Raw genomic sequence first — 23,766 nt, 5'->3', positions numbered from 1 at the left:
GTCCGTATTATCAGAGAACTTATGTGTGTATGTATATATACATATATAATGTATATACACAATATACATATTGCATATATACATATATGATATATGTTATAATATATGTGTATATAGTGTGTGTATATGGTATGTATGTGTATATGATATGCATATATATACAGTGTATATGTGTATATGATGTATGTATATACATACTACATATATTGTGTGTGTATGTGTTTATATGATGTGTGTAGGTCATGAAACTAGAAAGTGATCAAGAGGGGGAGGAAAAGGTCTTAAGCAAGGGGAAGAGAAGGGCACTGGAATGAAGTGTCAGGGAGACTGGGGAAAGGGCGCTGGCTGGGGGTGGACCACAGGGCTGGAGAGGGCTGGGTTAGAAGCAAGCACCAGTATAATGACTTCAGACCAGTCAGCAGCCTCCAGGACAGGATTTCCTGCCGCTTTAAATCCCAGATGGGAGTAGGGCTGCACAGGGAGAAAGGAGCCAAAGGTCATGCCTCTTGAGCACTGAAGCAGGAAACCAACCGGGCTGTGCTTGACAAAGAAACACCTCAACGCTCTGTTTAATAACAAACAACAGAGGGCTGCTTACACCACTAATCCTGCCTGTGCACGCAATGTCCAAAGAAGCCTGACAAGAGGACACTGAGCAGCAGCCCCTCTGGAAGAACAGTGCACAGAGCCCTGAGCACAGGGCTCTTCTCTCTGTGATTTCTAAAAGTAGGAAGGACACAAACAGGGAAGTTGGGAGAGACCCAAGCAATTAGAAAAAGCCAGCCGCAAAGAGAGGGAGGCGAAGCCAGCTTCCATTTCTTCCTTAATCCAAATATGGGTGGCTATAACAGCTCTTCACATCTGGACAGGTGTGCTCACCTGAAAGGCCATGGATATAGCTGGTGACTCAGAATTAATGTGATCAACTCCGGGAACTGTCTTGGTACAAGCCCCTGGGACAGTCTTAGGCCATGCTGAGCAGGTAAGTGATGGCTCTGAGGGTCCCTATATCTTCACCTGATGGGATGGTGCATGTGTGATCTCAATTCCACTGCAGCAACCCATCCATGTCACACTGCGCTCCAGCTGCCCCCTCTGTCTTCCCAAGCAGCAGTCGGCCTACGCAGGCAAGTGGGGAGGGGGCAGTTTTTGAGACAATGCACCTAGCAACAGAGCTCTAAGTCTCTGGGAGAGGCCCAGAGAAAGCTGAGCCTATGTTCAGGTTCCTTCTCCAGCACGCCACTTCCCCCTCCAGGGGACACAATGCAGGATATCAGGATTGCTCTGATCCTCTTCACTTGGGCTCAGTACCAGGTGCTGACACAGGCATCATACCTGCACCATGAAACAAACCAGCAGACAAAACAACCATCTCCTGGTCCCTCAACGCTGGGTCAAGTCTTCTGCCTTTTGCTCTGGATAGATGTAGAACTCCATTGTCTTAACTTTTAAAAGCTATTAGACTATTTTAAAGACTCACAGCGCTCATGAAGACCCCCAACTAATTGCAAAAAATCCTTAGGCAAGATATCTTGCTTTCTTTTGAGTGGAGCAACTGGCATCCATTGGTGGCAATGTGTCTTTGAAGAAAGAAAATGGCATTGAAACAGCCGCACATTGTCTCCGATTGTTTCTGTACCACTCCCTCTCCATCCCAGATGAGGTCATGCACAGGTGGACACACACATCCGTGTGCACACATGCTCATGTATACTTATGTACAACAGCTTATGAGGCAGGTGTGTGATAAAGTGACTCTACATGGTCAGACAAGATAGTTACCTACATTACCTGATGGCATTGTGGAATTAAATAAAGGGAAAAACATTTAGATTCTAATGTCATTGAAAATAAGGTAAATATATTATCTAAGCTTCAATTTTGGTCTCTAAAAATGTTTCAACACATCAAAAACTCAAGCAACATCCTGGAAAGTAAAACATATATGCCACATATATTTCTACCAAATACATACATAAAGAAACCTGTTTTTTTAAATAGCCAGAATTAAAAAGATGACCAATAGCAAATAAATGCTTAGAGAAAGACAAGAGAACATTTTGTATATTTTTAGTGAGAAAATAGAAAGATAAAACCAAATTTTAAAGTTCTAGGACTTTCTTATGCTACTAAACATTTGCCTACTCTTGTTGAAAAGTTATTTTATTTCACAAACATTTCTGTATGTTTGCATATGAGTATGTGCAAGTCTCTCTCTCTCTCTCTCTCTCTCTCTCTCTCTCTCTCTCTCTGCGCATGCGCGCACGCTCATGCTTATGTATGAAGACAATGTTGGGACAACATTGGGTGTCATCCCAGGAGCATTCTCCACTCTTTGAATCAGGCTCTCTCCTTCGGCTGGAGTTCACCAGCTGGTCGAGGCTAGCTGGCCAGCAAGGCTCAGAGAACATCCTCTCTTCACCTCCCCAGCTCTGCGATTATTATTACAGTTTTTTGTTTTTTTGTTTTGTTTTGTTTTCCGAGACAGGGTCTCTCTGTATAGCCCTGGCTGTCCTAGAACTCACTCTGTAGACCAGGCTGGCCTTGAAATCTTAGAAATCTGCCTGCCTCTACCTCCCAAGTGCTGGGATTAAAGGCATGTGCCACCACTGCCTGGAAATAACTACATTTTTATGTTGGATCTGGGGACCAAATTCAGGTCCTTGGCAAGTACTTTAGCAGTTGAGCCAAAGATTTCTAAGTATGCCTCAAGGGCAATGAAAACTATGTGCATAAGAGAAGTGTGTAAAATGTTCATCCAAATGATATTAACAAAACAGACAAAGCTAGAAATGACTTGAGTACTGTTGTAGCGTTTCTATTGTAGCAAAGAAACACCAAGACTAAAAAAGAGTTGGTGAGGAAAGGGTTTATTTGGGTTATACTTCTACTGTGGTCCAAGATGAAAGGAAGTTAGGACAGGAACTCAAGCAGGGCAGGATCCTGGAGGCAGGAGCTGACGCAGAGGCCATGGAGGGGTGATGCATTCTGGCTTGTTCAGTCTGCTTTGCTGTAGAACCAAGAACTGCCAGTCCTGGTGGTCCCGCCTTCAATGAACTGGGTCTTCCTCATCATCTATTAAGAAAATGCCTTACACTGTTGAGAATAGTTTTAGCTATCCTGGGTTTTTTGTTATTCCAGATGAGTTTGAGAATTGCTCTTTCTAAGTCTATGAAGAATTGAGTTGGGATTTTGATGGGGATTGCATTGAATTTATAGATTGCTGCAAGATGGCCATTTTTACTATATTAATCCTGCCAATCCAAGAGCATAGAAAATTTTTCCATCTTCTGAGGTCTTCTTCTATTTCTGTCTTCAGACTTCAAGTTCCTGTCATACAGATCTTCACTTGTTTGGTTCACACCAAGATATCACATCAAGATACTTTATATTGTTTGTGGCTATTGTGAAGGGTGTCATTTCCCTAATTTCTTTCTCAGCCTGTTTGTTCTTTGAGTATAGGAAGGCTACTGATTTGTTTGAGTTAATTTTATAACCAGTCATTTTGCTGAAGTTGTTTATCAGCTGTAGGAGTTCTCTGGTGGAGTTTTTTGGGTCACTTAAGTATACTATCATATCATCTGCAAATAGTGATAGTTTGACTTTTTCCTTTCCAATTTATATCCGTTTGACCTCCTTGTGTTGTCTAATTGCTCTGGCTAGAACTTCAAGTACTATATTGAATAAAGAAGGAGAGAGAAGGCAGCCTTGTCTAGTCCCTGATTTTAGTGGGATTGCTTCAAGTTTCTCTCCATTTAGTTTGATGTTGGCTACTGGTTTGCTGTATATTGCTTTTATTATGTTTAGGTATGGGCCTTGAATTCCTGTTCTTTCTAAGACCTTTAACATGAAAAGATGCTGAATTTTGTCAAATGCTTTTTCAGCATTTAATGAAATGACCATGTGGTTTTTTTCTTTGAGTTTGTTTATGTAGTGGATTACATTGATGGATTTCCATATATTGAACCATCCCTGCATCCCAGGGATGAAGCCTACTTGATCATAGTGAATGATTGTTTTGATGTGTTCTTGGATTCAGTTGGCAAGAATTTTTTTGAGTATTTTTGCATTGATATTCATAAGGGAAATCGGTCTAAGGTTCAGTATCCCTGACCTCAAGCAGTACTACAGAGCAGTTTTGTTAAAAACTGCATGGTATTGATACAGTGACAGGCAAGTAGATCAATGGAATAGAATTGAAGACCCGGATATGAACTCACAAAATTATGGTCACTTGATCTTTGATAAAGGAGCTACAACCATCCAGTGGAAAAAAGATAGCCTTTTCAACAAATGGTGCTGGTTCAACTGGAGGTCAGCATGCAAAAGAATGCAAATTGATCCATTCTTATCTCCTTGTACTAAGCTCAAGTCCATTTGGATCAAGAACCTCCACATAAAACCACACACTGAAACTAATAGAAAAGAAACTGGGGAAGACCCTTGAGGACATAGGCACAGGGGAAAAGTTCCTCAACAGAACAATAGCTTATGCTCTAAGATCAAGAATTGACAAATGGGCCCTCATAAAACTGCAAAGTTTCTATAAGGCAAAGGACATTGTCAAAATGACCAAACGGCAACCAACAGATTGGAAAAAGATCTTTACCAATACTGCATCCGACTTATATCCAAGATATACAAAGAACTCAAGAAGATAGAATCCAGAGAGCCAAATATCCCCCTTAAAAATGGGGTACAGAGCTAAACAAAGAATTTTCACCTGAGGAATATCGAATGGCTGAGAAGCACCTAAAGAAATGTTCAACATTCTTAGTCATCAGGGAAATGCAAATCGAAACAACCCTGAGATTTCACCTCGCACCAGTCAGAACGGCTAAGACCAAAAAGTCTGGAGAAAACAGGTGCTGGCGAGGATGTGGACAAAGAGGAACACTCCTCCACTGCTGGTGGGGTTGCAAATTGGTACTACCATTCTGGAAGTCAGTCTGGTGATTCCTCAGAAAACTGGGAATGATACTTTCAGAGGACCCTGCTATACCACTCCTGGGCATATACCCAGAGTATTCTCCAGCATGTAATATGGATACATGTTCCACTATATTCATAGCAGCCCTATTTATAATAGCCAGAAGCTGGAAAGAACCCAGGTATCCCTCAACGGAGGAATGGATACAGAAAATGTGGTATATATACACAATGTAGTACTATTCAGCCATTAGAAACAATGAATTAATGAAATTCTTAGACAAATGGATGGAACTGGAGAACATCATCCTAAGTGAGGTAACCCAGTCTCAAAAGAACACTCATGGTATGCACTCACTGATAAGCAGATATTAGCCTAGAAGCTTGGAATACCCAAGACACAATTCACATATCAAATGATGCCCAAGAAGGAAGGAAGGAGTGGCCCCTGGTCCTGGAAAGGCTCAGTGCAGCAGTGTAGTGGAATACCGGGACAGGGAAGTGGGAAGGGGTGGATTGGGGAACAGGGGGAGGGAAGAGGGCTTATGGGACTTTTGGGGAGGGAGGATCTAAGAAAGGGAAAATCACTTGAAATGTAAATAAAGAATATATCGAATAAAAGATAATAAAAGTAGGAAAAAAAGAATTAAAAAAAAGAAAGAAAGAAAGAAAATGCCTTACAGATGGACCTTAGCGAGGCATTTTCTCTATCGAGGTTCCCTCCTTTCAGATGACTCTAGCTTCTGTCAGGTTGGCATAAAACTAGCCAATACAAGTCCCCATCGGTAGAAGAACAGATAAACAATCTACAATAGTTATAGAATGGGAAGCTGGCAATAAAGAAAGAAATGACCGTGTTTCTATCTCTATAACACAGGTAGACCTCAAAACCTGTTCTGATGAACAGCAGACATCAGGATACATCCTATCCAGTTTCATTCATTTACAGTTCTAGGGAGAAAACAAGAACAACAAGAGGAAAAATATTAGAACTATGAATGCTCTTGAATAACAGGGACGGAGAGTACTTGGACAACGAATGACAGACTTCCTAAAGTGCTGGAATTATTTTATACCTTGAAAGGGACTTGAGGTGCACAGGTGTTCGCAAATGTTAACACAAATCACATATTTCCTCATATGTAAATTTCCCCAAGAAAGAAATACTAATGATATTCATGTTGAAGTACTTGGGGAAAATACTACTGACGCCAAACACAAGTTTAAAGTGCATTTAAAAGTCATGATTAATGGATGGTGAGAATGTGTCAATAAATAGATAAATAGTTAAGCAAATTCAGTAACATCATTAGTAGAATCTAGTGTGTTTGAGTACTCACTACAAAAGTCTTCTCATTTTATTTTTTTGTAAAATCTTTTCATGCAGTAGGTTAGAAAACAATTTTTCTAACTGAGTTTCATAAAACCATCATTTTTATGCAAGTAAATTTCTTAGATCATTGGACAAGCAGAAAGAAGAGGAAAAATTGTTTTAGAAAGAAAAAGTTCAAGTCTTTTGCAAGTATCCCCCAAGCGTTGATAAAAGTGGCATTTCACATGTGACAGCAAATAAGGTTTTCTCCTTGTGCTGCAGAGAAAAGGGCATCTCATTACCCAACCACACCTGAGTGGTTCTCACAGGCCCACATCTTTCTCATCCTCCACCTCCCAACAGTTGCGCTTAAGCACATTTCTCTTATCATGAAAACAGTTTGCCAAACACTAATGGGCTTTGAAATCAAGCCAGAAGAGTCTCCCGACCCACGAGCCCAGCCCGCTCTACATACCTCCCTCAAGAGCCTCTGAGAGTTATTTATGTGAGTTCCTTATCTCTCCTCCAAATCTGGATCTGTTCTTAGGAGATGCTCAGCAAATGTCTGTTGAAGGTCACGTTCGAAAGGTCAAAAAGGGGCCACACAGGCGATACTGTTCTGTCTTCAGAAAAATTCTGAACCGTTAAGAGATTCTCGATCGGGGTTGCACAAAATGAAACTTGACCCTCCCAGTCACAAAGCAACATAGTCCGAGGGCAGTCTTGGGGACACAGCGGGTAGTACTCATTGCTGGGTGATTTGGGGAAAGTGGTTTGCCACCTCTGTATCCCACATTTTTTTTTCTATAAAATGAGAATGACATATATTCTTCATCAAATGAGGGGTTGGGGAGATGACTCCCCAAAGTTCTTCTATACAAGCATGAAGACCTGAGCCCAATCTGCAGAACCCATATAAAAAAATTTGGGTAGACATGTTGCCACTTGTAACCCTGGAGCTGGGGACATAGAGACAGGTGAACACATGAAGTCACATCACGTGACAGCTAGTACCCAACGCATGTTAGCTAATAGCTATTATTTTTATTCTTATGAGGACACCTGTTTCTAATACACTGATAAAATACTAAGTGTCATAGAGATACCACAAATATTTATAACTGGAAGAATTTAATAAATCACAGCTATTTTTTTTAAGCCTCACCTCCTAAGTTCTTAGGCCAAAAAATTAAAAATTCAAATTTAAGGGCAGCCCTTCTAAAGCACAGCTCTTGGCAGTCCATAAGCTCTTCTGTTTTTCTTGCACGCGCCCATGCCAGGTTCTGAAGTTCCCTGCCCCAAACCGTGCCTGAGAAGTACGGAGAACACATGTGCCCAGCAGTTACGGTTTGAACCTGTGATGTTAAACCAGCAGTTATGGTTGAACCTCTGAGGCTCACGTTTTGAATGCTTGTCACTTAGCGAGCATGCTGATCTGACAGGCTGGAGAGCCCTTAGGACGTGGGGCCTGACTTCACACAAGTGGGTCACCAGGGGTCTTTGAAGGTCATAGGCCAGCCCTACTTCCACTCTAACCATCCCCCTTTCCTGGTCTTCCATGATGTGAACAGCAGGTCACTTTCCTGCTGCCACAGACTGAGTGGCTCTACCATTCCTACCCCAACATGATGATAATTTTAATCGCTCAGAAATGATGAGCCGGCATAAACCTCTCTTTACTTAAGTTGATTCTGATGGGTACTTTGGCCACAATGGCTCAGTAGTAGCTAACACCTCAGTTAATTTTTTCTCCTTAGGAATTCCTAGTAGCAGGGAAGACAGCTTCTTTGTTCACCAGAGCAGGCCTGATCCAACCTGTACTGTAGGACTGCCATCCTACATCCACCCCCCTGTATCTCTGTACAGTTATGTCATGGCAAAGTTGAGGAGCTAGCTCAGTAGGAGACGTCACACAAGCATGAGGACTTGATGTCTGGATCCCCAGAAACGATGTAAAAAGCCAGACGTGGTAGCACGTGATCGTACCTCTAGAACTGGAGGGGTAGAGACAGGCAGATTCCAGGGGCTTGTGGGCCAGCCAGTCTAGCTGAAGCCCTGAGTTCCAGGCTCAGCGAGAGACCCTGCCTCAAAATAGTAAGATCCAAAGCCTTTGAAGGAGGCAACTAATGCTGGCCTTTGGCCTCCACACTTATGCACACACACTAAAGGTCATACATACACTACACATACATACACCATGTAACAGAACAGGAACTGCAGAGGTAACAAAAGACAGCAGTGACAAAGGTAACGGGGCACAGATCACAGATTAGCCTGAGGGTCCGCCTAACCACAGGAGCCCCTGGACACCTTCTCTGGCTCAAAATTTTATAAGTCCACTCTCTAAAAGTTTATCGATAAGAAACCATAATCAATCACCCAGCAAAGCCCTCATCTAAATTACTAATAAGATAATAATGATCAATATATATAATTGACAAAATAGCAAACGTTACTACCGAGAGAACATTAAGACACAAGGCACACACGGGTTAATTTCGTCGGGGAGACAAATTTCCATCAGGAAATGCATCCTCCCAGGCTCTTTCGTGTAGCAGTGTAGAGGGGCAAATGAATGACCAGAGCACAGCACCACCGCAACAGCCTCAGCGGCGGGCCTCTGAGACTGGACGACTCGTCCTGATTTTGAAATGTGGAGCTTTACAGGTGTGAGTCACCCGACAGACGCAGGGCAGATTTAATCAACGTGTTGGCAGTGTCTCTCCTCCAGTTTTGCCACGATGACATTAAAAAAAAAAATCAACCTTCCTCTCATCACAGATGAAGTATTTTTATTCTATTCAAATCCTAAACACAAGAAAATAAGTAAGCAAATGAAGGTGCTCATTTGATTCAAAATTAGGTGTGTCCTTCCTCCTTGACCTCAGAGTTCCCCTCCTGTGGGAGAGAGCAGAAAGCAGGACAGACACCAGCTTTAACAAGCCCCCTGGTGAAGCGTCTGTCCCCAGACTTTCGTTCTTACTCTCAAGGCTACTTTCTGCAATCCCAACACACCTCGTAGTCTTCACGCAGAGGTTGTCCTCTCATGTTTTGTGTAAAATAGCGAGTTTAAAAATATTTGATGACTATATTAAGCTTCACTTTGGCAGTCTACCTTCCCAAACAGATCACTCAATGAGACAGCTTTACCTGACGCCCTTGAATTGTCAGACCGAGACTGGAGCTCACTACGGTGACGACGGTGCTGCCTGATCTATGCCCAACGGGCCTTCTTCTACTTAGCCAGCATTTCTGGGAGCATGGAGTGAGGTGTTGGGTGCACGACTTCCCAGGAGTACTGTAGGCAGTAACATTTGAAATACCAAGAAGCATGGCGGCTGACTAGCCTTTATGCCCTGAGAGTATTTGACCTCACTTTAAAGATGCTCAGCTAATTACATATAGAGGACGTCAGTGGTATCTTCTAGTTGATTTATTTTTAACTAGATTATAAGATGAGAAGGGTGAGGAATACATACAAACATATTTACATATGCACATACATATATAAACACACACACACACACACACACACACACACACGCATCCTCCTTTTGAAGCCCAGTGGCCTTCCTTCGTCAGTCCATCTTGTCCACGATCCCAGATGTGAGCCCGTGAGTTGTATTAGATGTTATTGTCTCAGGCTAAGGAAGGGGTACAGCTTGTTGGCAGCACCTCCTGTTAGCTACACCCCCTACTCTTTTATTGCTTCTCTGTCTTCCAACTGAACACAGTTATGGTGATAAGAGAAGTTCATGGCCGGTGAAAGCCAGGCCTCTCCGCAAGAGAAAGGGCCAAGCATTCACTCGATCGCTGCGGCCAATGGTAGATTTTCTGAGATGGCGGAAAAACTGACATATTGCTATAAAATACCTTTCTGCCAGATAATAACAAAATAAAAACCATGTGCCAAGAGTCTCAGCACCAAGTCCTTAGCCTGACCCTTCCCTTGGGCTGTGGTACGGAGCTTAAAAATGACAGCCATCTGCACAGCTCCTCCTTGGAGAAGCATCTTCCATGAATTCCCTCTCAGTGTGGTTTTGTAAGAGGCACGGAAAGTCGCTAGTCAACATGTTTAAATAATGCCATCCATAAAATTACCACAAAACAACAACAACAACAACAACAACAACAAACGGATTCTATAAACTGTGGTACAATGCAGATGAGACAGTTTATAGTCACAGCTAGTCACATGGCCACTAATTGTTGCATTGTGTAAGTCACTCTACAGATTCAAAGCAGCTACAGCCAGTAAGCCAGCCCTTAATTTTTATCATGAATATTTAAAGAGCCAAGCAATAGAAGGAAACTTTGCAGATGTTAGTTTCCCTAGATCTCATAACAAAGCTTCACTTATTGAAGGAGGTACCACTGAGTCCCGGGAACTACCAGGAATCCTAGAGTGGATGGTTTCAGGGATGTTTGAGAGTTCAGTAGTTTTTCTGAAGTTAACAGCCAAGCCCTGTTTGTATACAATGTTTGTTCAAGCTGTAATTCAAGCTCATTTCCGTAACAAAAGCAAAGCTCTTACAAATTGGATTTTCAGAGGAAATATACAAACTTCCTAAAATACATGCAGATAAAAGACCTCAGGCTACACTGTGTTATAGACTTCAACAGCTCTTTCCCCAACCCAACAAGGACTATCTGTGGCAAACAAGTTCACAGTCAGCTTACCTATGCACCGTGAAGTTAAACACGGGCACTGATCTTCCTGGCCTACAGATCTTGGGAAGCAGAGAAAACATGAACTGATAAACCATGTTAGCAGAATGATAGCGATTCAAAAGCTCTGATGAACTCGGCAGTTTAAAGGTACCCTCAAAAGACAAGAAAAACTGTCCATTTCCTCAATGACCCAACCAGCTCAAAATCCGGGTGCCAGGTGGCGTTCCCGAGACTTTCTGGCACGCGTGTTGAGATGGACACCTGAAAAATCCACCCTTATTGGAATGAGTAAATCAAGAAAGAACTCCAAGGGAACACTATCCCAAGATATTCTGTCTTCTGCTGATGTACCTAGCCAGGGCATAAACAGGTTGGTCATTTCTCTCTCTTGCTTCCTGGGAGATTCCATGTCTAAGGGTTTAACAGTAAAACCTTAATAAAACATAGTCTTAGACCTGAAAACACTAAGTATTTTTTTTCTTCCATGATTTTCTTTTCAGTTGAAGCCATGTCTTTTTTCCTATTTTATAAATGCACAAATTCATTATTTACATGTATTGCTATTTCAAGTACAAAACAAACCAAAAGAAAAAAAAAAAACCCAACATGCCCTTTGAAAATAATGGTCTCACTGAGGCACAAATATCAATTCATTTAAAAAGCTGATTCAAAAAGCAGTGGGGTAGAAATGAAAGAGACTATCATTCAATACTGATGACCTAATGCCATAAGTATCCAATACCTTCCTTCCATAGCATACATTACCAAATTCACACCCAGTTCCTAATGGTCATATTTTACTGTCAACTATGGGTGCAGCAATGTATTTAAAGGATGCCAACCAGCGATTCGGCAAGCATTGAAGATGAAAACCTCCAACATCATTAACTGAACTCAAGATTGTCAACAGACACCAAGAAGATATCGGATGAAGTCAAGGCTTCCCTGGCCCCAAGTTTCAAAGGATGGGAAGAAGGAGGAGGCAGGGCCCTGGGTTAGGATATGGGGATGGGGCACCCCTTCATTCAGTGTGTAGGGCTAACTTAGCAGGGCACACCTTTCCATCAAGAATCTTGCCAAGAGTCTGAGTGCCCGCAGGAGCTCACAGAAGACCAGTGAGGGACCCTCCTTAACCTGGGCAAGAGATGCCCTGGCTGAATTCACTCATGGTCATCTGTTGACTTCAGTCGCTCCTCAGAAAAAGGTAACAGAGAAACACTAGACTCTGTCCTCACAAAATCATGCCAAGAAAGCTCTGGGGTTGTCCTCAAATAAATTCAGATTTCTCTCTCTCTCTTTTTTTTAAAAAAGCGTATGGCCATTCTTGGTGGCAACCACATTACTTGTACAGCTGGAAAGCAGATTTGTAAGAGGCCAAAGATTAGACAAAAGGCAGGAGCTGGCGACAGACAGACATGGAAATGGTTTCAAGTGATTAGGGGCTCCCAGTTCCAGTTTTCTCTCTTCTCAGGAAGATTGCTGTGGTTGCTCAACAAATCCCTAAAGATCTGAAAACCACGTAGGATAAAGGGGTGGGGGGAGAAGACCCCAAAACTTTCCTAAACTGCAGCAGCAGACCTAGGGTCACCAGGGCGCAGGGGGCACCCTGGGGCGGCGGCTGCCCCCTCCCCGCCACAACAAAAGGGCCAGGCACAGCCTTCCCTCTGGGACTCCAGGACCAGAGCTCCAGGGACCTCAGAGAGGGAAACAGAGGGGACAGCCAGCCCCAGGTCTCTCCCTCCTGCGGCGAGGGGTGGGGGTGGGCGATGGAGCCGCGTGTCCGAATCATGCATAAAGGAAAGCACCTTGGATATAAGCAGAAGAGTCACTAGCGGCTGGCACCCAGGAGACAGCCAGAGCAGCTGGTGCCACCCAGATCCCCGGGGAGCATCTGCTCCGCGGGCCCAGCGTGTTCCCGGGGCGGCGCCGCCCCCCGGGTATCGCGACTTAGGGGGCTGCGGGACCGCGATGCAGGTCGAGCCGCTTGGGCCTCCGCCACAAAGCGGCCCGGGTCCAGCCGCCACCGCTGCCGCGCCAGGCCCGGGCGCGACACAAAAGCGTCCCCCTCCGGCCCCGCCACCGCCCACCGACCTTGGGCTCCCGCGCCGGGCTCCCGCAGCGTCTTGGTGACCGCCTTCCAAACGTGGCAGCCGAGCAGGCAGAGCAGCAGCGCAGCCGACCTGCTCATCTCCGCGCCGCGGGCGCCGCGGGCCGCTCGGGCTCGCCACGCTCGGTCACGGGCGGCCGGGAGCCGCGCCTCCCTCCATGGCGCTGTGGCTCCGCGCGCCCGGCCAGCCGCCCGATTGGCCGGGGCCCCGAAGCCGGCCGCTCCCTCCTCCGCGCCCCGCGCCGGGCTTCCCCCGACCGCCGAGGCCGCTCCGCCGGCGCCTTAACCCCTTCCTGCCCCGCCCCCCGCCCGCTGGAGCGCACGGGCCCCAGGCCCGTGGTGCCACCTGGTGGCCGCCGCGCTGCGGGAGTCCAGGCGCCCCCTCTCCCCCACCTGGACCCCGGTGCCTGGGGCCGGGTGGCTGCTGTTCCCTGCAGCTGTTCCTGCAGACCCGAGGCCTTAGACGCCACGCTGGGTTACCTGCGGGTGCACAGGAAGCATTTGAGTCTAGGGTGTGACCTCTCATCCTGCAGCTGTCGGAGCCACTGTCCTCTGACTTCCCCCAGGTTAGATTTGACAGCCAGACTTATAGGTCAAAGGTAACAATACCTAAGGCTGACTGCACAAGGCCCAACACCACTGGTTCAATCCTGCTTGTATAGCATTAGGAGGGAAGGGTAAGAAGGTTTTCACTGATAGGGGCCCTGGGTGATTTCTCCCCCCCTTCCCCCCTTTGTTTATTAAAGGAAAAACTCAATGGCATGTTAAAACACAACAGCGAAGACTATTCAGGAGCATTACAATGGAGACTGTTACAATGGAATTTTATAGTGTGTATGTGTGTGTGTGTGTGTCCTGTGGTGAAAAGTACCAAGATGAAGCACTGGGGATAGGAATCCACGTAAAGTTATCCAGGATGATTCTTACTGAAGGCAGGTCATGGTGCTCACACACCACTTGTGGGGCTGTGGAGCATAACCACTCTGGCCGGATGTCTAGAATGTTGGGATATCCACGCCGGGAGAGCAGGCTGACTAATACTAAATTTTACAAGAAGGGGACAGGTGGACCCAGGAGATGAGAAGCCTAGTACCCGAGAGAGTCTTTGCCACAGCCTATGATTTGGCATGGCATCATCTGCTTGTGATTCCAGTACTCAAGAGTCTCTCACATCCAAGGTTAGGCTGAGACGAAGCAAGACCCTGTCTCAGCACAACAAAGGAAGAGACTTTTTATTTTCATATGAGAACACGGAAGCTATAGAAAGCTAAGGAACCTGATCCAAAGCAGGCAGCTGGGCAGTAGCTGTGGTGGCTACTTTGAATGGCCAACTTGCCAATCTAGAATCATCTGGGAAGGTAGGCTCAAAGATTGAGGTGGGGTGAGGGAAGAGTAGTCTAGATTGGCCTAAGAGAGAGGGTTTCAACTTGTGGGTCATGACCCTTTCATAGGGCACACCTAAGGCCATCGGAAAATTTACGTTATGATTCATGACAGTAGCAAAATGACAGTTATGAAGTATGAAGATAATGTTATGGTTGGGGGTCACCACATCCTGAGGAACTGTATTGAAGGGTCACAGCATTAGGACGGCTGAGAGCCACTGGCCTGTGAGCATGCCTATGTGAGACTCTCTTGACTGTGTTAGAGCTGCCCACTGTGGGCGGCGCCATTCCCTAGGCAGGAGAAGTCTGAACTGAAAGCGATCTAATCACTAGCCTGCCATCCATTGCTCTGTCCCTGATTATGGTATGATGTGATGAACCCCTTCAATTTCCTGCCACTGAGGTGTCCCTGCTATGATCAACTATAACCTGGAACTGTGAACCCCTTTCCCCATAATTTACATTTGTCACAGCAGCCAGAAAACAAAACAAACTAAAACAACAGCAGAACATTTTAATAAAAATCAGGTCGGTTCCAAAGTTAACGCTCTTTTTCCAGATCTCTAGACTGTCTTTAGTCAAAGAATGCCCCCATCGGTATGATGATTTCCCTATGTATTAACTCAGCCTCGCCCATGTTTCCCCATAAAATTCTCATGCTCCTCTAATGCATCTAAACTAACACTACAGTGACCCTCACGGTCCCCTCACTGGGGACTCCAGCACTGAGAAAATTTACTCCAGAATCCCTGCATGCGTAGAGAGAGATGCTTCCAGAGCATGAGTCTAGCAGGAGGCTCATTACTGTCACCGTATTAATAGTTCATTAAATGATGGTAGGCACCGCACCAGAGAAAGACTAAAGGATGGTGCTTGCCCAGTTGACTTTTTAAACATAAAGTCTTATGATACACAAAAACTAGGAGAGGGCCATGCCCACACAGGTTTTCTAGTTTCCTTTAGGACCCATGCTACAATATGTATAACTTGTACAGCTGTAGCAGATGATCAGGAAGGCAGAAGGAAACCCAGCTATTAGGGGCAGTCTCACTGTCTCCCTTTGACTCTGGGATTACTGCTGTCTTGCTGTTATTCTGTGTCCAACTCCAAGATAAGGGGAGGAAATGAAAAGCACTCTGAGCCCTCAACTCCTACTTGGGTGTCAGCCCACAGGACAGCATACCGAGCAGCTAGATGGCTGGGTGGAGGATGGCTAGTGCCAACAGAATGACTAAAAGGAAACCTTTCCAGAGTCGAAACTTAGCCACTAAAATAACTCATAGAGAGGCGGAGAGATAAAGTGTTTACTGTGTGAGGGGAGGATCCAAGGCTGGATGTGAAAAGCTGGGCTTGTGAACACTTATATGACCCCGGAGTTGCTAAGGCAAGATGGGAGGTAAAGACAGGTGAATCTCTCGTAGCTCATGATCGAGGTAGCCCAGGGTACAGAGCAAGAAAAACCAAGAGACCATGCAAGCTGGAAGGCAAAACCCATACCTAAGACTGGCCTCTGAATGACACACACACACACACACACACACACACACACCCCTGATTAATTCTGAATTTGGGATGTTTTGTGTGTGCATGCAAACATATGCTTGGATACATGTACACATCACCCTTAGGTGTGGCCTTCAGGACATGGTCCACCTTGATTTTTGAGACCGCGTCTACTCACTTTTACCTGGAGATTACTAACCTGGCTAAGGTGACTGACTTGTCAAAAAGCTTCAGAGATCCCTGTGTCTGCCTCCCTCAGGACATGCCACCGCCCAACTTTGTTATGAGTTCTGGGGACTGATTTCAGGTCCTTGTGCTTACAAGGCAAGCACTTCACCAACTGCCAGTCATCTCCCCAGCCGGGGGAATCTAAAATGTGCCACTCACTAGACTAGAGCATTTCCTCATACCGACTTCTGTGTTTGATAGTGTTTCTCTTTTATACATAATGAAAAAGAAACACAAAATTTAATTCTGCTCGATAATTTACCACAAATATGACACAGGTCTAATACATGTCCATTGATACCTATAGCATGTCACCTCCAAGAGCAAATTGAAAACAAACGACTCATCACTGCCAGCAGTGTTCAAATGTCTTCATAACTCAGGTCCAGTGAGGTGTGCGTCTGGTTCCCAGTGTCCATTCCTGGGTTTTGAAGGTGACCCACTAATGTAAGGTGCTACAGTTTGGAAAACCATAGGAGCATGCAAGTCCTTTGGTAATATCTTAGGAGCTTATTATGATTTCAAATAATGTTTCCAAGAGCAAACACATCTGTTCTACATTATTTTTCTAAACTTCGTTATGTACTCTGACCACTGGTGTGTGTGTGTGTGTGTGTGTGTGTGTGATGCTATGTATTTCTAGAACATTTAAAGGAACAAGAAGTTGCAATAAAGACTAAGCAGTCCTAAGTACAGATGCTCAAATGTTCTGGGTGTTGTCAGTATCACTGTTACTGTGTGTGTGAGACAAAACTCTCACGAGAGTCTGACCTTTAAAGTCTATGTACCTTCCAAGGACCCCTGAAATTTACATAGTTTCTAATCCAAAAAAAAAAAAAAAACAAAAAACAAAAAACAAAAAGCAGTTTTGGGACGACCACCCCATCCTATTTTGCAAATGCCCCTGAATAACAGAAAGAGATTCAATGACTTACATTCTGCATCCTGCAAGCCAGCCCCCCACACCAAAACAGAAAGCCAGCCCAGAGAAGAATTCTCTCATCTCATGGACATTTTCCAGTTACTTGGGTGGGAGGCTAAGAAAACACAAAGTCAGCACCATTGCACAAGCACATTTGCAAATCCTGCACCCACTGTTATGTAAGAATGAAATGATCTGCATTTACCCTTTATTGGAATAAAAGATGTTGTTTTTACCTTTTTCCTCATGTTCCGATCATCAGACACCCACTCAGCAACTGCAGGGGGAAAAAAGTCCTCAAGAGGGTGTGTTTGCCGAACAATGGGCGTCGGTTGGGAGTGTTCTTTCCTTCTAGATCTTTTCCTGATGCTTTTATTAAAATTGCTCATTGTTTGAGTGGAATGACTTATGGCTGTTCTTACTTGAAGTCGCTTGAGTGTGCAGTATTTTATTTCAGTCTTTGAGACCGGTGCCAAAAGACAGCAAGCTGCACGCAGAACTTTTTCCTGTCTCGATTTTCCAGAGACCTTGACTTTCCAACTGTGCATCAAGGTTTCTGAGCCTGAGCTTAAGCTTATTTGTATGACCAAACCCTTTCCTGGTGCTGGTGCCCCTGTGGTGGGATTTTCATTGTCTGAGTCTACCCTGAGAATTGTTATGCTTTCTCCATTTCCTCTCCTAGTCCCTGCCCCAGATTCCCCAGCCCAGCCCTCCATCAGAAGCTGCTAACAAATAGTTAATTAGGAGTATTGTGCAGGTTAGGAGGTGTGGTGTGGACAACTGTTTGCTGGGATTCTTGCTACAGTTTGGGTTAAATGTACTTAAAGATAGGAATTGCAAGGGCTTAGCATTTTAGCCTAAACTCCTTTGCCATCCCTTAAAAGGGGAGAGAGCGGGGAGTGGAGAAGGCTATGAATGTAGTTCAGTTAATAGAATGGTTGTCTAACACATAGAAAGCCCTGGAGCTCAGCTCCACCCCTATTACATACAACTAGATGTTGTGGTGTGTGTGCTTTTAATCCCAGCACTTTGGAGGTAAACTCCAGAGGATCAAGAGCTCTAGGTCATTCTTGGCTACACGGTGAATATGAAATCAGTCTGGGCTACATGACAGTCTGTCCCAAAGTAATTAAATAAATGAAAAGTAAGAGGGTCATTGTTGGGATATTCTCTATTTAGGTGAACCTTAACTTTCTTTTCTTGGGTCAGGCTCAGCATCTATATGTAAATCCTGTGTTTTTTTCCAACCAAATGTTTCTTTCTTAGACAAGCTACAACTTTCTTTCCTTCCCAGCCACGTGAGGTGTTCCATCCAGTGAAGCATTCTGGGGATGGATGCATGGCGGCAGCTCTGTGGGAGAAGCTGTGACTACAGATGAGGCCGCTGACGTGACTCTCTGCTAGTGTGCCCACAGGTCTCCATATACTGTTCTCCCTCCTGTGACCTCTCCAGCTCCTTGATCAATAGGTTTTACCATTGGGAAAAGTGTTCCGGGCTTGTGCCAATGGGGAACCAATTTGCTCAGCAGTTCTTTTCAGGTCAATGAAAGGCAAGGAGGAGAGCTTCCTGCTTTTGCTTTTCTCTGACTTGCTGTCTCCAGCAAAGGGAACAGTCGTTCTGGCACAGAAGAGGGACAATGAGTGTTCCCATTTTTATAGATAGATATAGATAGAAATATAGATAGAGATAGAGATAGATATAGAGATAGATATAGAGATATGTGTATATGTATGTATGTGTTTGTGTATATGTATATATACATACATATATAGTTGATATAGATCAATATATATCAACATATATATAAAGAGGGCAGAGACAGCTTAGTCATTAAAGTGATTACTATGCAAGCAGGAGAGCCTGAGTTCAATCCCTGGATCCCACACAGAAGCCTGATGGAGCCGGGCATGCGTCTAACCCTAGCACTGGGAAGGCGGAGTCAGGTGAAGCAGTGGAGCCTGCTTGGCAGACAGTCTAGCCTCCTTGGTGAGTTCCAGGCCAATGGGAGACCCTGTCTTACAAAACAAGGTGGGTCGTGCTGAGGAATGGTAGCCCACGCACCTACCTGCACAAGCCACACACACACACACACACACACGAGCACATACCACCTTCCTTAGGCTCCTTGGAATTACTTTGTTTTTGCAGCCATCTTCTAAATAGCTGTTGGTCTGAGTTGATCTATATAACAACAACAACAACAACTATGATTAATAGTATGGGAATTTGTGTGGATGTGTGCACGTGTTAGTGCATATGCCAGTGGAAAAGATCTTTCTCCATTTCTGTTTTCCTTTTCTTGTGTGTGTGTGTGTGTGCACGTGCACACACCCATGCGTATGATAGAGCCCTTCAGTGAACCTGGCTGGCCAATGAGGAGCACCAGAGCTCTTCCTGTTTTTGAACTCCAGTGCCGGGGTCAAAGCCGTTGCACCTGGCTTTAACCTGCATGCCTGGGATCTGATCTTGACTCTTTACGCTTACAGGGTGGGTACTTTTCTGGCCAAGTCATCTCCCCGGCCCCTGATAGTGCTTATTTCTTCATCTTCTCACTATTGAAAGGTAATGCCAGTCAGCTAACATTACCTTCATTAAAGTATCAACTCCCTGAGAGCAGCGATTTTGTACAGCTCATTACCATCATTTTAGTACTAAGAATAAACGTTTGGCACCAAGGAGATGGTTTTTGACTCTCCCTCCCTAGTGGTGGGAGCCCTTGGCTAGAGTGTCGGAGGAAAGGTTCAATCACTAGTACAGTGACAGCGTAGCTCAAACAAACCCCCCTGAGTTGAAGCGGAAATAGAAATCTGGGTTTACAGTGAGTAAAACACTTCTGTCTCATTATTCTACACATACTATAGTTTTCCTACTCTGAATGAATCAATAAACTGGCAAGGATTCGTGGAGCTCAGGCCATGAATCCAAAGTGCAGATAGGAACCGTCAAGGCAATAAACAGCCTCGTTTTAAGCTCACCCCACCTCCCAGGATGTCCCCATCATTGCTACTAGGTTTTTTTTCACCCAAAGATTGATTTATGTTTTCACTATATGTGTGTGCGTTGGTGTCTATGCATGTCACATGTGTGGCTGCCTGCGGAGGTTAGAGAACGGTGTTGGGTGTACTGGAACTGGAAGTCCCACACAGTTGTCTAGTAAGAAACCAGCTCGTGTTTTCTGGAAGGGCTGTGACCGCTGAGCCATCTCTCCAGCTCCAAGATGTATTATTTGTATAATTGTATTTGTTTATTTGTATTTGTGGTATGTGCATGTGTGCATGCATGTGTGTGTATGTGTGTGTGTGTGTGTGTGTGTGTGTGTGTGCATGCGTGCTCAAGCCCTCTTCAAGACCAGCAAGCACCTAGTCATTGCTACTCTTCAGAGATATCTCCTCAGTTAGGAAGATACCACTGTCTCAGACCTGAGCACAACCTGACATCTGGTTCTAAACCATAGCTAGAGCTAGAGATGGACACGCTAATTCTCACCTTTGGAACAAGCTTAAGTCTTGTAAACTAAGGGGAGAAGGAGTAGAAGGAGAGCATTTTGTCTGTTATCAAATGGAGGAGGAATGTTGTCAACACTGGTTGACGTCACAGTGTGCTGTATGCAAGGCACACTGGCAACTGTCTCAGAGGGGCAGAGTGGAGTTATTCAGATGGTAAGCCTGAATTCCAAACCTTAAAAGAAAACCGAGAGAGAGAGAGAGAGAGAGAGAGAGAGAGAGAGAGAGAGAGAGAGAGAGAGAAGCGTTTCCAACTGGAATTAATGAGAGGAAGGATAAAGCTAGCACCTTTTTACAGCCATCTTCCTCCCATGAGGTAAGAACTTAAGCCTGGACTCCAAGGAGAGGAAAGGAGAGGAGGTAGGAAGTGGGAGCCCTGCCCTCGTGTCCAACCAACTTCTGAAGCGTCTCCTCACTGGGATTTCTCTGCATGTTGACCTGATAATTTTCTTTTCTTTCTCCTTGGGTCATTTTGAATTAGATGCCTTATACTTAAAGTCAAAAGAGCCCAGCCAACACAGAGATCAGAAATAGTGGGTAGACATGATAATGCTACTGGATGCTGCTTGTTGGCTGGGGTGGAACTGAATTAGCTCCTTAAGTCCCTGACTAAGGTTACTTTCCCAGTAAGAATCATATCCCGGGAGACCAGACTCCTGTGAGGCAAGGCAAACCCGTGGCAGACATGTAGCTACAGAACTAGGCTCTTGGGACAGGGGAGGGAGCTCACTGGGTAAAGTGCCCTCCACATGAGCATGGGGACATGAATTTGGATCTTCAATTTCCATGCTTTGAAAACTCTAGGGTTGTCATGCTGCATCTATATCCCACCACTGAGGAGTGGGAACAGGCAGATCTGGGGGATCTGCTGGCTAGTCAGTCTAGCTGAAATGGCAAATTTGAGGTTCAGTGAGAGACTTTGTTTAAAGGATAAATAGGACAGAAGAAGGCCTTGATGTCAGCCTCTGGTCTTCATATGGACCCTCATGGATGAGTTCATCCTACCTCCACATCCTTCCCTACCACAAAAACCAACATCGTAGCATCTATGAAGTCTCTGGCCAATTACTTATCTCATACCAAATGACAGCCACTAAAACATGACAGCTCTTACTCTATGAGAGCCAATGTGTTTATTATGAGTTAAACTGGAACCCATAGCTTTCTCTTTTGGTTTATCCACACACTTGTTTTTGTGTGTATAGATTCACAACCCACCACCATTTGGTGAGTTGCTTCTGGGTAAAATAGGAGAGAGAGAGAGAGAGAGAGAGAGAGAGAGAGAGAGAGAGAGAGTAAGAGAGAGAGAGACAGAGACAGACACAGGCAGACAGAGAGACAGAGACAGAGAGGTCACAGAAATTAGATATAATGCTACAAATATTCAGAATCAACCATGGTTGGAGACTGTTTTCAAAGATAAATATCATACTAGTCAGTAAACATAGAACTCACCATAGAGAAGTTCATTAAACATAATAAACAGGCAAAGCAGGAAGCTGTGATTTTTCCTGTCTCCAAAGTTTCTGCTACAGAGGAAGGAAGGGCCAATCAACAAAGAACCAGAAACATAAGAATGGGAGGCTTGAGTGCCAGGCCTGGGTGTTGGGCAGACAAAGGGGCAAAGCCACAGATCTAATCATCATGGGGTGGGGGAGGCCCAGACCACACCTGGGGTGAAGGCCAAGGGAACTAGGCTGGCCTTGGTGCTGATCAGTTATTGCAACACTATGCGGTGGATTTGTCAGCCGGTGTTCCCAAATAGCTTTTGGGGACAAAAGAATGTGTCACAAGATCTGAAGACTGAACTCAGCTCAGAGATAGATCTTACATAGAGAAGTTATGGAGAGGAATGGGAGGGGGAGGATGTGGATGAAGGATTAGAGAGAGCACCCTTCTTCCTGTTAGAGTATAGAGAGTTAAGTACACACACACACACACACACACACACACACACACACGCACACACACAAACACACACAAGAAATGTGTTCTATTCCAAATATTGCAGTAGTATAGTAGTATTGAGACTTAGAATAGAGTAATATTCCTCAGTATAGAAAGAGACCAGAACTTTCTTCATGAATGAATTAGCTTCTTGTTAACAAACAGCGACAACTTAAGGGGGGGGGCTGTATTTTTGCTCACACTTTCAGAAAGATCTCAGTTTATTATGGTGGGGAAGTCATGGAGGGAGTGTGTTGGGGGGAAGACCTTGGGGGGGGCGCAGTGCGTGGTAGCACTTGTTCATATGACACAGAATAGGAGTATACCCTTCAAAGTTCCATCCCCAGTGAGCTTCTTCTCCCAACCAGGCTCCAATTTCCCCCCAAATAGTCTCTACTGCCCCTAAAATTCAAACAGGAGTCTTGGGTGGCACATTTCAGATTCAAACTGTTAACAGTGGTTTTGTAAAGACCCAATGTCCTTCTCTCAGAAGCAGCATCTTGAAAAATCGGTGTGAGGTACTGAGGAATCTGAAAACCCACGTTTAATACAGCTGGAGAATCATATACATCATATCACATATGAAATGTGGCTGTAGACAGACCAAGGCTGGCCTCTGCTAAATACTGGGAGATGGAAACAGGTCATATGATGTTTCCCAGGATCATAAATAAGTCCTCGCCTCTCCCCGCATCAACTTGAACATAGCGGCTCACATCTGTTGGACGAGTCCCCCACTGAGCACACCATCTGTCCCTGTGAAGGAAGAAAGAAGCTCTCTGCTTGAGGAACCAGCACACAGCCTCACAAGGGGCTCTGGCGCCCCACGGATGAGGTATGAACTCTGGCGAGCCTCCTCACACCCAGTGGGTTAGTGCTAAACTCACTGAGCCAAGGGGGGACGAGAGGTAAACTGAGCCTTTCCCTACAGCCATGAAGTCAGTCCCTAAAATAAGCCTAGGTCTAAGGTCCTGAGAGCTGGAAGGCAGGAAATTATAAAGAGAAGGAGCAAAGAATGTCTGAAGGGGAAAGGGGACAAGGTGAGGTTTCACTGCCATACACGGAACATTGGTTTACGACTCTTCTGGGATCACAGGAAGGGGTAGGTTGGTGGGTAAGAACCCGAGGAAGGCAGAGGCCACTGAGGAGGAAGGAGCATGCAGGTTTTCAGTGACCAAGATGGAAGCGTCGTGAAGCCGCTCCCTTCACACACAGGAACGGAGGGGACGCTATGTAGCCAAGTGTAGTAAGATATTGG

The 23,766-nt window shown here is 45.0% G+C and overlaps 1 protein-coding gene across 2 annotated transcripts in view; it reads right to left on the bottom strand.

Annotated features, from left to right (window-relative positions):
• Positions 1–13,278, bottom strand: part of Fam171a1 (family with sequence similarity 171 member A1) — a 119,681-nt gene extending 106,403 nt beyond the window's left edge. For both annotated transcript variants that reach the window (XM_052157123.1, XM_052157124.1), the window contains exon 1: positions 13,004–13,278. In XM_052157123.1, coding sequence (XP_052013083.1) covers positions 13,004–13,100 — 97 coding nt within the window. In that variant the 5' untranslated portion in view covers positions 13,101–13,278. The remainder of the gene's footprint in view (positions 1–13,003) is intronic.
• Between the last annotated feature and the right edge of the window lie 10,488 nt (positions 13,279–23,766).

The sequence above is a fragment of the Apodemus sylvaticus genome, chromosome 14 (assembly GCF_947179515.1).
Source record: "Apodemus sylvaticus chromosome 14, mApoSyl1.1, whole genome shotgun sequence".
NCBI lineage: Eukaryota > Metazoa > Chordata > Mammalia > Rodentia > Muridae > Apodemus > Apodemus sylvaticus.
Note: the sequence above shows the minus strand (reverse complement) of the source record. Positions and strands in the feature narration are given on the sequence as shown.